The sequence below is a fragment of the Belonocnema kinseyi genome, chromosome 10 (assembly GCF_010883055.1).
Source record: "Belonocnema kinseyi isolate 2016_QV_RU_SX_M_011 chromosome 10, B_treatae_v1, whole genome shotgun sequence".
NCBI lineage: Eukaryota > Metazoa > Arthropoda > Insecta > Hymenoptera > Cynipidae > Belonocnema > Belonocnema kinseyi.
Genome location: NC_046666.1, coordinates 35,309,794 through 35,324,788, shown reverse-complemented (window position 1 = coordinate 35,324,788; position 14,995 = coordinate 35,309,794). Strand labels below are relative to the sequence as shown.

Sequence of the window (14,995 nt, the reverse complement as noted above, 5' to 3'; positions counted from 1 at the left end):
ATTTTCGTGTACAACGTTACCGGCTGATGCCGTTGGAATTGATTGTTGAAATATATTTTTTTACATCTTTTATTATTAAACTTTGTACTTAAACGTAGTTTTATTTCGGCTCTTGCATTTCTCAAAGTTTGAGACCGATATTTTATGTATAAAAAAAGTTGGAACGTTCAAAAAATGTCGAAGTTCAGAAAAAAGATAAAATAATTTTCAGTGATGTTCCTACCAAAATGCAGTACCTAAACGTACTTTATTGTACTCTAATACATTTTCCAAAGTTTCAGCTCGATATTTTATTTATAAAAAAAGTTCTTAGGTTTAAAAAAACATTCAGTGAACTGAAAAAGTGAGGTCGGTAATATAGGTATTTAGCTGTGTCACATGCCCTTAAGGTATGTAGCGACACATTTTATCGAGAGTATGCAAAGAATACGAATAATGGACGATTGGAATTTAAATATGAATTGCAACCTAACTTTTACATAAGATTTTGAAATAACATTTAATGTATAAATTAATGAAAGTTTACTTTGAGTTCATTTTTGCTTCAAAATAAGCCTGTTTAAGTTTATAATTTGTTTAAAATCACAATAAATAGTACAATAATTGTTTTGTTTTTTAGAAAAATATTTCTGCCCAAAATTGTTTTTTTTAACTTTAAAAGATGTCAATTCGATCTAAAATCCTTTGTATCCGATAAACACTTAATTTTTTTATCTAATAAATACATTAAATTAAAAAAAAAAGTTGGAACACTTTTATGCACAAATTAAAATGCATGTCACCAGGTAGCATATCGCAGTTCAACCATTCCCAACATATTTGTTATTATTTTTTCTTCATAAAGTTATAAATATTTTGCTATTTTATCTTTGAGTGATAGAGAAACCACTAAAGGTCTTGTTAAATATTTAATTTTCGTAATTTTTTCTAATGCCCAGGTTTTTAAATTTTCATCTTATCTCTAATATATATTTTCCCCTAAAACAGAAAAACGAAAACCTTCGTGCATAGAGTCAAAACAATGATCAAGTTATCATATAGATAAGTAAAACGTGATTTCAAACATAATAAAAAACTTTGTGTTACTTCGCAGGCGATTTATGCGTATAAGAAATGTTAAAATATTACGGAAGTGGAGTATACGGAAGTCAGGTTCGTGGATAATATTTATATTTAACTTTTTTCCAACAATTAAATTTTTAACAAGTTATGTAAATTATCTCTGCGATGGAATATTTAATTTACAAATGGGATCTTGTTGAATAATTATTTATTTTTTATATTATAACTGTTTAAATGGGATTTGGTTGAATAATTACTATTTTCAAATATTAAAAGAAAAGAAATGAAAAAAATAGAATAAAAAATGAATACAAAAATGAAACCGTTTCATGAATATCTGTGTGGAAGTGTTATATAAATTATCTTTGTGATGGGTCCTGTAACTGTTCAAATGGGTTATGGTTGAATAATTATTATTTTCAAATATTGCAATTTAAAAAAAAATGGGATTGCATCAGTTTCTTAAATATTTGCGTGGAAAAGTTATACACATTATTTTATGATGGAGTCTGCAACCCCAGGCGGAAATATTATATATATTTTATACATTGTGTGAAGTATTATATATAATGTTCATTTGTTTTATACATTTTTCATATAAAACCAATGAATATTATATATAAAACTTGACACTATATATAAACTATATATAATATTTTCGCCTGGGACTAGTCAAATGGGATCTGATTGAATAATTATAATTGTAAGATATGATTAAAAAATAATAACAATAAATAATAAATAAAAAATAATAATTCAATCGTTTTATAAATATTTGTGGGGGGGGGTGGGGGGTAATAAAAATTAATATTTTTTTTAGCGCAATCGTTTGAAATTTAAGAAAAAAAACTCAGTTGGAGTGTAATATGGATAATTAATAATTATTTTTAAACGTGAAAAAGAAAAAAAACATATAATAATAAATTAAATCAAAATTTAAAAAAATTCCGGTACCGGGAATCGAACCCGAGCCTCCTGGGTGAAAGCCAGGTATCCTAGCCACTAGACCATACCGGAGTGTGGAGGTGAAGTGAAAAAATTAGGAGTGTGTCAGACGCTTCAGTAGCGTGACAAGACATATGGAGCCCGGGGCTGCTAGGACTGGCTTTTTAAAATATAATTCATAATAAACAATGTTTTTTTTAATAAAAAGAGACCGAATTCATCATTTTCTTATATTTAATTAAAAATCGTTTCCGTTTTCATAATTACCCCGGTCCCCCGAAGAAGGGCAAACAAAATTCGCGAAAAAACTGATTGTCAGAAGAAAATTGTTATCCAATTTAAACATTAAAACAATTAAATCTAATAAAATTTCGCATTAAACTCTCGTGATCGATTAAAAAAAATTAATATGTTCTCATTTATAAACAAAATGTTGACTCTTGAATTGTACCGATTTTTTAAACAAATATTTGGATTCATTAAAAAAACACCTAGAAAACATGAAGCCACTATTGTGAATAGATGTTAAATAGCAACGAAAATGATTGAAGTTTGATTTGATTTGTTATAAACAAATAATGGTTTCGTGCAGTAATTGGAAGCTATTCGTCACTTGATTGGCACTACATTTGAACAATGTGTCGACAACCATTTTTTAAATTGATTTAATGAAAATCAATAAATAATTTGTTAATTTATAAACAAATTAAAAAAAAAAACAATTATCCATATCGGACATTTATGGTGAAATAAAACAAGTTTTTTTTCTACGAAATAGATTAAATATTTCTCGATAATGAAACCTAAGAATCACATTTGGTTATTCAATGTTTCATTAATTTTTTTATCAAAAAATGGATAGATTTTTAAACAGTCTTGAATAAAAAATACATTATTTGATTATTTTTGGACGTAGAAATTTGATAATTGTTTAAACAAACTAATTAAACTGTAATAACAAAGTACACTTTTTTGAAACACTTTGATAACGATTCAGTATTGTTATCGTTGTTAAAAATTTTTTTAAAATTATTTTCTTGTCAATGCATTCGTGAACTAAAATTTCCACTTTTCTTATAATTATAATGAAAACTAATTATCAACAATTCCTTGATATTAGTTGGTAGCAATTGATGATTTGTTGAAGAAACGCAATTATTTATTAAAATACTATTTTAAATCGTTTATTCTGATCGAGAAGTCGACCTTCTGGAAAGAACGAAGTTAGTTCATTCGACAATTATAAATTTGTATTGGATGACCAAATATGTTACTTAGATTTCATTGCCAAGTAATATATGGTGCATTCTGTAAAAAAACTTTATTTATTCCATAATAAATACCAGACATGTACCTATAATAGCTTATAAAACTGGTTCATTAAAAATAAAAAATAATAAAAAGTAATAATAATAATAATATATAATAATGATTGAAAAAATAATTTAAAACAAATTTAATTCATAATAAAAATGAATAAAAAAAAAAGCTTTGGCTTTTTAGTTATGAACAAATAAATCACAATAGAAATAATAATTGTTTAAACTTTAAACTATCTCTTTCTTTTTTGTGACCTACTCTTCTGAAAAAACATATATTAGAAATATTAGTCAAATTTTCTATACGGACCATAGTAAATGTAAATTTTCCTTGTATTACTCTAAGAAAAGACAGTTATAAAACGTAATAAATTGTTTGAAACATTATTTGTATAAGTATGAGTTAATTGTTATTTCACGAAGAAAAAAATGGACAAAAAGTTAAATATTTTAGAAAGAGCTCATAAATATATAATATTATTATAGGAGAAGATAGTTGTGAGCGATTGTAATTTGTTTAAACAATTATTTTTGTTAAATGTAGTTAATTTTTACCTCGCTCTAAGTGCAAAGTTGACAAAAATTGGAAATGTTCAGAAAAAATCGCAACTGTATCTTCAATAAAGAAGAAAATAGTTTTGAACAATTACAAATTGTTTAAAAAATGGTGTTTGTTGAATTAAATTAATTTCTACCTCTTTCGAAATGAAAAGTTGACACAAAGTGTGAATCAAAGAAAAACGCAACTATCTAGCATTAATATAGAAGAAAATAGTTATAAAGAATAATACTTTATTTAAATAATTAGTTTTGTTAAATTTAATTAACTAGTAGCACACACTAAGTGAAGAATAAACAAAAGATTAAGAATTTCAGGAAATCTGTAACTTTCTACTATTATTCCAAGAGTATATTATTAAAGATAATAATAAATTGTCTAAACAATTATTTTTTTAACTTGAATTATTTCCTTATACTAATTGACCAGTGGACTACAAGCGAAAAATATTAGAAGAAACTGACACTTTCTATCATTATTCAAAGAGAATATTATTAACAAAAATAAGAAATGGTGTAAACAATTATGTTTGTTAATATTAATCAACTATTACATTATTTTAAATGAAAATTGGACAGAAAGTGGCAAATTTGTGGAAAAAGCGCGATTTTCTATCTCTGTTCTAAGAGATAACTGTTAAAAACAATAATAAATTGCGTAAGAAATTTATCTATACATCTAATTATTTGTACCAAGTATTATGTTTTGTATTAGAAACAATTTTCATCAGAAAACCCGCAAAAAAAATTATAATTAGTACCCAAAAGGCCAAAACTCGCAAAATCCATTTTTTCACTTCAGGGTTTTTTTACACTATAAAAGATAGTCTTTTGGGTGTGATATTTAAAAAACAATATTTTATTCATATTCTAGGGCTAATTTTAAAGATAAATTTTAGAATTTTACTTTATTTTCACTTTATGGGGCTTGCGCCATCTCTCAATATCATTAAAAAACACAAATGGATTTATTTTTGCGTTGTTTAGAAAAAATGTCATTGCGATATGCATAAAAATTTGGACCCAAATTATTGGACCACCTGACAGTGGGGTTAATTCAAAAAAGTAGATTTAAAATAATTTGTCCCTGGCAATTCTTAACCGATTCTGAATTTTTTTTAGAGAAATTCAGCATTAAATGCAAAGAGTGAAGAAAAAGTAGATTGTTTTCGATGTTTTTCTTTATCTTCGTGAACATTTTTTTCTATGATCAGCATTGCCACACTTTATGTCGGGGTTAGTTGAAGCAAACAAAACTTATGACATTGCTAAGTTAATTGTTATAAACAAATTAACATAACAAATAATCTACACTATGGACTCGATCATAAAAATTTGTCATCTGATATTTTTTATTAAATTTATAAACAAATTATATAAATAAATGCACAGTGTGGATATTTAAAGGCAGAAAGAAATCGTTTTTCTCATAATTTTTCTCAAATGATGTCGGCAGTGATTTTTAATGATGGAAAATTATCATCCGATATTTTTTACAGATTTTGTAAACAAATTATATAAACCAATTTATAACTTGGTCATTTAGAAGTGTATGTATTAACGACATTTTCTTTTGATTTACATGTATTAAAGAAAGAATTTGTTTAAAAAATTGATAAAAAATATAATATCACAAAATCTCATGAATAAATATTATCCATCTGTTGAGAAATATTATATATACATAAAAGGCGAATGACCTGAAAATAACCAGGGAATGCATGCGAAACAAAAGACATAACGTTTTCAGGGTGCCCGCTTGCCCGGGAAATCGGGAAATAACCGGGAATTCTTTGAGACCGGGAAAAACCGGGAAATGATGGTGATTTTTTTTACCGGGAATTTTACAAATTTGTAGACGAAAAATCTGTCCACGTTCAATTCTCAACCATTTGAAAATAATTAGTGGAATTGTTACGTTTTTCAATTATGCTATTATTTAGCTTATAGTAAGTAATTCAAATTTATTTTACTTAACAAATTTTCCATTTCAAATTTTTATTTCTAAGCTTACATTTTTAATCTAAAGAATTTTAAAATGCTTTCTTAAAGACTTGAACAATTAAAAAAAACCTTTGGTGTTGAAAATTTTGGATAAAAAATATTTTTATTTAATAAATAAATAATTTTTTTTATTTATCTGTACTTTAAGCAATAAAAAGTGAACAAAAACGATTTGATAAAACGACTTTAAACCAGTTCAAAATTTAAGAATTTTCAATTTTAACATTAAAACCTAAACGGTTTCAATTGGAAAGTCTCAGTCGTTAAACAAATTGGAACGTGAGATTGAAAATTTATAATCTGTTTTCAACTTAAAAATAACTTCATAATAATATATTCTCAATCAAAGTATTTTATTAAATTTAAAATATTGTTTCAGTCTAAAATATTCCATTTTTAACCCATTCAAATTGAAATTTTTAATTAAAAAAAAGGTGAATTATTGAATATCTAGCAATATTTAAATTTTTATTTAAGACAAGTAAATTGAAACCAAATATTAAAAAGTAAAGAATCTTTAACTGAATTGTTTGACATAAAAAGCCTGGAATCGTTAAAATTTCAAAGAGCCCTTAAACTTTGAACGCTACAATTTGAATTGTGGTATTTGAAAAATTTTCAATTTGTAAGTGAAATTTTTAAACTTTGATGTATAATTTACAAATAAACATTTGTAGAAAAAGCTTGAGTAATTTTTAAAAAATATTTAGAAGTTTTAGAAAGATAAAAAATTTTGATACAAATTTCAGAATGTTTTCTGAAAATCTTCTAGAATCTTTTTTGAACATTGTGTTTAAATCTTTGAAAATCTTTTTAAATATTCTCTTACAATAATTTTTCAAAATGAAAAGTTATTTTTAATTTTCCTAGAAATCTTAAGAAAACGTTTTTATTCTTTTGAAACCTTTCACAGTTCTTGAAAAAAATCTAATTATTGGTTTGAAATCTGCGCAAAATCTACATTTTGTTTTGTATTAGGTTATTATTTCAAGTTTGAAATTAAGTTTGACCTTTTCAAAACTTCTAAATATCTCTTAAAATTACTTAAGTTTCGCCTACAAATAATAAATATTTAATTGTTATTTATACATCTAAATTGGAAAGAAATTTTCTAAAATTTTCAGGATTTTCTGAAAATTGTAGAAAAAATTTAATTAATTTTGACAGATATTTAGAACTTCTGAGAAAATTTCCGAAATACTTTTAAATTTAAAACAAATTTAAAACAACTTGTAGATTTCTCAAGATTTTGAAATAAAATTTTGAAGCTTTCCAAGGATGTTTAAACTATTTTAAATTAAATAATTGAATCTCTAATTTAAGAAGTGTTCTGTCAATACTTTTTCAATCTGTCAATATTTGATATTTCTAGCTTAAAATTACTTAAAATTATATAATTTTGAAAATTTTAAAGTTCATTGATTGATTTTTTCAATTTAGAGTATTGAAAATGATAACGTGGATTTATATTTTTTATATTGAAAAATGTCAGTATCTTCCATTTTATACGTGTAAATTATTGAGTATTTGAATACTAAATTTTTTAATTAAAAACTTTTAAATTTCAATTTTAAAAGTTCAAAATTTAACAGTTTGACTTTAAGTGCTTTCATTTGCAGCCCAGTTTTTATTACCTCCAGTCGAAAATTTTTTAGCTTTAGTGTTCCAATTTTTTAATTTCATTGACCGTGAAAAATGTTTGCGAACTGGGAAAAAACCGAGAATTTATTTTGTCGATTAAAACGGCCACCCTGCGTTTTCTTTTTTTTCGCATGTATTACTAACATGTTCTTTTGTTCTACATATATTAAAGAAATAATTTATTTACAAAATTGATAAAAAATAGAAAATAACAAAGTGCCACGAAGAAACATCACTGGTGACATCGTTTGAGGAAAATTAGGAGAAAAAAGGATTTTTTCGACCTTTAAAAGCCCAATTTGTAAATTTTGTTGTATAATTTGTTCATAAAATTAATAAAAAATATCGCATGATAATTCTCTATCACTAAGCATCACTGTCGACATAATTTGAGGAAATTTAAGAGAAAAACAATTTCTTTCTGCTTGTGAATGACCACACTAGGCACTTGTTTATAAAATTAATAAAAAATATCTGATGACAAATTTTTATAATCGAGTATCGTTTTTCGGATGAAAGTAAGTGATTTTAACGCAAAAATTTACATTGCAAACTAATCAACCATAGTGTAGACTATTTGTAAAGTTAATTTGTTTATAAAAATTAACTTAACAATGTATTAATTTTTTTGCTTTGAAATTCCCCCGTGCATAAAGTCTGGCAAATCTACTTTTTTTCACTCTTTGCATTAACATAAAAGTTTAAACAAAAAAAAATCATAAATCAAGCCACATAAATCTCTTCAACATTGAATGGTGAATTTTTCTAAAAAAAATCCAAAATGGGTTAAGAATTACCAGCTACAAGTTGTTTTCTAACCTCGTTTTTTGACATCGACCCACTCTGTAGCGGAGGGTCCCCTGAACGTTTTACCAAACAGAAAAAAATCTCGAGAGAAAACTCACTCGCGATTTGAAGTCCCAGCATGAGCATGAATCCGAGGAGGATAGCAGCCAGCTGAAGAAGTCCACTTTTTTCATTAGCTCTCTCCCTGGCGAGAACTTCGAAGAACACCACATATAGTAGCGTGCCGGCTGCCATGCCCTGGAGGATGGTTGGTACTGGTCCCAGGTTTTCACTGTCGTTCTTGAAGTGGCCCAAGGCCATACCAGCCATAATCCCCAGTGGCGTGACCATGGAGAAAACCGACAGATACCCAAGAATAGTTTTACTGGAAGTACCTGCCACATAGAGCTCCATGCCTACGCAGAAGGCGATCACCAGTTTGTGAGTGGCAATGGCAGCTGCTAGGTAAACGACCGAATTCAAGGATGGCTCTAGACCAACGGCGAGACCCTCGAAGATCGCATGGAAGGACAAGGCAAGAACTGTCAGCAATCCTCGAACGGAATTCTCCGCCTTATGGGGGTTTTTGCTCTCCTTCGAAAGAGACTCAATGTCATATTTCACACTTTCAGCCTCGACTGGTACGTCCGATGAGGAAAGTAGGAAAATCGCAGGAAGCCTATCCCTCTTGTGTAACTCTGGATCCTTGAATCTCTCTTTGGATCCTTTTTTGATCTTGTCTTTGTCTTCATTGCAATGTCCGGTTTTCCAAGCTCTAGTAGCGGTAGGAGTTGTTGTTGATGTGCCTCCTTGGTTGTTGTTATTATTGTTATTGTTGTTGTTGCACCTTCGAACGGAAACGGTTCGGTAGAGTAGAGTTTCACCAGATTCTGGTTTGTTTGTCAGAGCCGCATGGACGGTTTCTTCAACCAGGTAGACGAAGAAGAAGCCTCCACAGAAGAGAAGTTCGGCGAGGCTCAAGGTGCCGAGGGTGACCAGTTGACCATTGGCTTGGTGTCTTTCGACGCTCTGACGGACTTCCGGTGCCAGGTGGAGGAAGGTCGTGAAGAGGAGGACTCCACCACCAAAGCAGAGTAGTAGAGATGTTAGGAGACCCTGAATTGATTCGTGGGTTTAGAAATGGAAATAAAAATTTGAAGCTTCCTTGTAATACTCGGTTTGCGATTTATAAATGGTAGTAGACATTTTTTATTAAGTCTCAAGACATATTTGGAATGAGAAACTTAAAAAATTATAATCTATTCTTTCAGGCTTTATCCAAAAACATGGTAATCCAAGACTTCAGCCTCTTTTCCCTATTCCTAACTTTCCCTGTTTCGAGAAACTTTCCCTTTTCCTCGTTTTTTCGCCGAAATGAAAACTGAACCAAGAGAACCCAATAAAAAATCCAACTATTTTTGGTTAAAAGTTCATTCTTTCTGGTTATATTAAAGTATTATATTTCTGGTACAGAATTCATTTCTTTCAGTAGAAAATGCTATAATTGGGTTAAGCATTTAACTATATTGTTAAAAACTCGAATGTTTTGTTTGAAAGTAATCTTCTTTGGCGGCAGATTAAATTTTTTTCTCGAGCATTCGTCCTTTTTAAGGAAAATTCTACCTTTTTTATTGAAAATTTATCATTTTTCGTAGAAATGTCATATTTTCGGTTGAAAATCCATCTTACTTGGTTGAAAATAAACTGGATTGTTAAAAATTAGGCCATGTCTAGGTTCGCCATAATTTGATGAGCGTAGAACAAATATTTGAGAATTATAAAAAAAACTATTTAAAAAAAAAATTCGTCTTTTTGACCTTAAAATTAAATTATTTAGTTAGAAATGGAACTTTTGGTCCACAAATTCTACTAGTTGGTAGGCTATTTATAAATTCGATTTTTTGGTTTGAAAATTAACCATTTCCGTTAAAAATTAACTTCTTTATTAACAATTTTATTATTTTGCAAAAAATGTTTTTTTTTGAAAATTTAAATATTTTTTTGAAACTCAACTTTTTTGTTCAAAATTCCATTTTTTATAGAAAATTGGTCTTTTTGCTGAAAATTAAAGTTCGCAACTTCGGTTCGAAATGCATGTTTTTAAAAGAAATATGAAATAATGAAATATTGTAAATTGAACTTCGTAAAAACAAAATTTTGTTTGAAGATTCATTATTGAATTTATATTTGACTGACATTTCGTTTTTTTATTTTTATAATTTATTTTTTTTTTACTGAAAGTTTAACATTTCCATTTTTGGTTGAAAATTGATCTTTCTTAGTGTAAAATTTAATTATTTGTTTAAAAATTCACATACTTTGTTGAAAATTCTTCTTTTTTTATTAAAACTTAAATTGTTTGGTTTGAAATTCTACTATTTGGTATGTTATTTGCTTATTGACTATTGTATTAAAAATTTAAATATTTTGATAGTAATTAACTTTCTTGTTGAAAAATTGTGTTTTTTGGTTAATTTTTTTTCGAAAATTTATCTATTTGGTTTGAAAATGAAAATTTTGTTGAAAATTCACATTTTTTGGTTAAAATTCCACTAATAACTTGATATTTGAACTGTTTAGATGAAAAATGATTTTGTTTGGTCACAGATTCATTATTTTAGTTGAATATTAATTATTTTATTCAAAAATTATTTTCTTTGGTTAAAAATAAAATTATTTAATTGAAAATGATTTTTCTTATTAAAAAATACGCATTTTTTAAAAAAAGATTGATTTTTTATAGAGAATTCATCTTTTGGGTTTAAAAACTAAATTTTTATTGAAAATTTACATTTTTTGTTGAAAATTCCACGAATAAGAAATTCCACGAATTTCTTTGTCAAAAAATAATTTTGTTTGGTTGAACATTTATTATTTTAGTTCAAAATTAATTTCTTTGGTTAAAAATGGAACTATTGGGTTGAAAATGAACTTCGTTGTTGAAAATTTGTATTTTTGCTTCAAAATTCATTTTTTCCACGGCAGAAAATTCGTTTATTTGGTTTAAAATTGACATTTTTGTTGAAAATGTACATTTTTTGGTTGAAAATTCCGCTAATAAATTAAGAGTTGAAATATTTGGCTAAAAAATAATTTTGCTTGGTTGAAGATTTATTATTTTAGTTTAAAATTCATCTCTTTGGTTGAAAATCGAACTAATTTGTTCAAAGTTCATTTTCTTTTTGTTGAAATTTATTTGTTTGTTATTGATAGTTTAACTTTTTCATTTTTGGTTAAAAATTGATTTTTATTATTTGAAAATTCAACTATTCGTTTAAAAATTCATCTGTTTTGTTGAAAATTCGTCTTTTGGTAGAAGATTGAACTATTCGATTAAAAATTTGTAATTTGTAAATTCAATATGGTACCAACATTAATTTTATTCAAAAAATGCATTTCCCTGTGTTTTTCTGTTTTCGTGAACATTATTTTTTACTGCGAAGTCTGTAATATTTTAATTATAATCTTAAAATAAACTTGATGCAGAACTAATCTAAAAGCGAGAAAGCGGCATTACGTGAAGGAATTTTAAGTCTCACAAAGCAATTTCCTCATAACTTTTCATCTCTCTGAGGTCACTGAAGCACGTGTTTAAATTACTTATGTAAATCTTAGAAACGAAACATTTTATGACACTTTTCAAATGTAATCAATTGGGCATTTACGTAATGCCCTCGATTTATGCATGGGAAATAAAGATCCAAATTTTGAAAAAGAAGATTTCAGGCCTCAGGCTCATTAAAAACTCCTGAAAACCACGTCAATCTTTTGAAATCCCATAAAATCTTGAAAATACTTTGAAATTCTGATATACTACAAAATCCTTTAAAACCTCTTAAAATTCGTTAAATCTCAGCATTCAAACTTCCTTGCAAATTTTTAAATCTTTGAAAATTCTTTTTTTTTAATTGAACTTGTTACTTATTTTTGAAAACTAATTATATTTTAATCAACGATGACTTCTTTTTTTGAAGAAAATATTCTGCACAATTCTACTGTTTGTAATTTTGGAAGTAAATTTTTGTATGACTGAAATTGTTAAATAATTTATTCACAGGACATTTTTGTTAACAAATAAATATGTTTAAGGATTATTGACTGCTTTTTAAAATTTGAAACAGTAAAGTGGTAGGGAGTGTTTTCCCCAAAAGAAAATATATGATTTTTTAAAAAATAAAGCATTTTTTAAAATTGTTTAGCAGCGACAGTAATTTCTTTTCATAACGATTTATTATTAATGTTATTTTAATAGTTCAAATCGTAGAAAACTTTTATTTTCAAAACCCTGATTTTTTGCAAACCTTCGTGAGAATTTAATTCTTTTGTTGAAAATTCGTATTTTTTTATAGAAAGTTTGACCTTTCAGTTGACAATATTCAAATATTCGGTTGAATATTCAACAATTTTCCTAAAAATTTGGTTACTCTTTTGTAGAAACTTCAAGCTTTTGGGTTGAAAAATAAACTATTTTGGTTTAAAATTAATTATTTTGGTTAAAAATGAACTAATTTGTTGACAATTCGTATTTTTGAGTTGCAAATTCAACTGTTTTGTGAAAAATTATTTTCTTTTTTATTTGAAAATTAACTTATTTGTTTAAAACTTAATTATTTTGTGGTAAATTCGTATTTTTTGGATGACAATTGTACTATTTTGTCAAAAAATTGACATTTTTTGATTCAGAATTAAATTTTTTTGTAAAAAATACCTTTCTATGGATGAAATATTCAACTATTTCGGTTAAAAAAAATCTACCATTTGGTGAGCTATTTAGTGATTTGCCTTTTTGCCCTAAAAATTAACTTTGTTGTTGAAAATTAAATTGTTTTAAAACAAATATTTTTTTGATTTGAAGATTAAATTGTGTTGGTTGAACATTAAAATATGTGATTAAAAATTAACTTTTTTGTTCAAAATTTTTGTTTTCAATCGTTTTGTTTTGAATTTAAAATTTGAAATATTTTTAGTTTTAAATATTGACTATTATGTTTTACGTTAAGAATAATTTGGTGGTTCAGAATGGAACTTTTTTGTTGAAAATTCTTTTCTTTTTTTAAATATAATTACTTTTTTAAAATTCATATTTTTCTATAGAAATTCGACCTTTTCGTTGAAAAATGAAAATATTTTCATAGAAAATTTTACTATTTTGGGAAAAATTCACTTTTCTGTGTTGAAAAATAAACTATTGTGGTTTAAAATTAACCTTTGTGTTAAAAATTCATATTTTTGGGCTGTAAATTCAATTGTTTTGTACGAAAGTCGCCTCTTTGGTTTAAAAACGAACATTATGTTGAAAATTGAATTATTTGGTTAAAAATATGTATTTTTGGATAGCAAGTTCGACATTTTAGTTTAAAATTAAACTATTTTAATAGATTCGACCTTTTGGTTGACAATTAAGCAGTTTTGTTGAAAATTCTACTATTTTCGTAGAAAATTCAATTATTTTGTGGAAAATTTGTCTTTGGTTTGAAAATTTAATTATTTTGTTCCAAATTTGTATTTTTGTACAGAAAATTCGACCTTCGGGTAACAATTAAACTATTTGGTTGCCAGCTGAACTATTTGGTTGAAACCAAAACTATTTTCGTAAATAATTCAGATATTTTAATAGAAATTCTACTATTTTGTAGAAAATTCGTTTCTTACTTTGAAAATTTAATTATTTTGTTAAAAATTTTCTATTTTGTTTACAGAAAATTCTACTTTTTGGTTACCAATTGAACTATTTGGTTGCCAGTTGAACTATTTGGTTAAAAATGAGAATATTTTATTAGAAAATTGAACTATTTTGTGGTCAATTCACCTATTGAATGACAATTCAACTTTTTGGTTAACAAATCAAATTTAGGGTTAGAATTTTAATTGTTTTGTAGAAATGTTGTTGTTGTTGTTAAATCTTCAAATCTTTTAGTAAAGAATACATTGTTTTAGATGGAAATTCAAATATTTTCTTTGAAATAAAAACTATTATGTTTTACGTTACGAGTAACTCTTTGGTTCAGAATGGAACTATTTTTTTGATAGTTCTTTTTTATGTGATTTTTTTTTTAAACTGAAAGTTTAACTTTTCCAATTTTCGTCAATTTTAATCTTTTTTTATATAAATTGTTGCAATAGCGAGCAATTCAAGAAAATAGTAGCATCAGTGTCATTTTTTTGAAAAAATTATAAAAATAGTTGCATCTTTAAAAAATGTGTTAAATACCCTCAATAGTTGCGTGAGTCCGTGACCTGCAATTTGAATAATGCACAATGTCATACTAAGAATATCAAATTAATCCTAATTAATAATAAATTGCAAAATAAAAAATTTTCTTTTATTATGTCAGAATTCGAAATATACGCCTACTTTTAAGTGATGCTACAGGTGAAAGGAATACATATACGAAATTATGATTTAGAAGCATATAAGAAAGTTAAAATTTTAAGATGACATTGAAGTTCGTTCAGTCTATATCTATAGAAATCATCAGCAATTGTGGCAATCTCCTGTTGATTTCGATTTTCCCGATCGTGTGACTGGTTTACTATAAACTTTCTAGCCACAAAGAGCTGTTCGTTTTGTACTATTTTTATGCAATGTGATTTTCAATTTATTAAAAATTTTTGAAATTCCGAACACATTGTTACATATCCCTTAAACTGTATACAAAACTTGAAATCGAGTTTCACTA

At 26.4% G+C, this 14,995-nt stretch overlaps 1 protein-coding gene and 1 non-coding gene across 5 annotated transcripts in view; both read right to left on the bottom strand.

Moving 5' to 3' along the window:
• The window catches only part of LOC117182371 (zinc transporter ZIP1-like), a 153,442-nt gene that overhangs the window by 23,812 nt on the left and 114,635 nt on the right, over nucleotides 1–14,995 (bottom strand). The window contains exon 3 of one of the 4 annotated variants that reach the window (XM_033375569.1): nucleotides 8,435–9,431. The exons of the other annotated variants lie outside the window; for them this stretch is intronic. Within the exon in view, the coding sequence (XP_033231460.1) occupies nucleotides 8,435–9,431 (997 nt within the window). The remainder of the gene's footprint in view (nucleotides 1–8,434; nucleotides 9,432–14,995) is intronic. 4 annotated transcript variants of the gene reach the window in all.
• Nucleotides 2,008–2,079, bottom strand: Trnae-uuc. The gene has a single exon. It is a non-coding gene; the product is annotated as a tRNA-Glu (tRNA).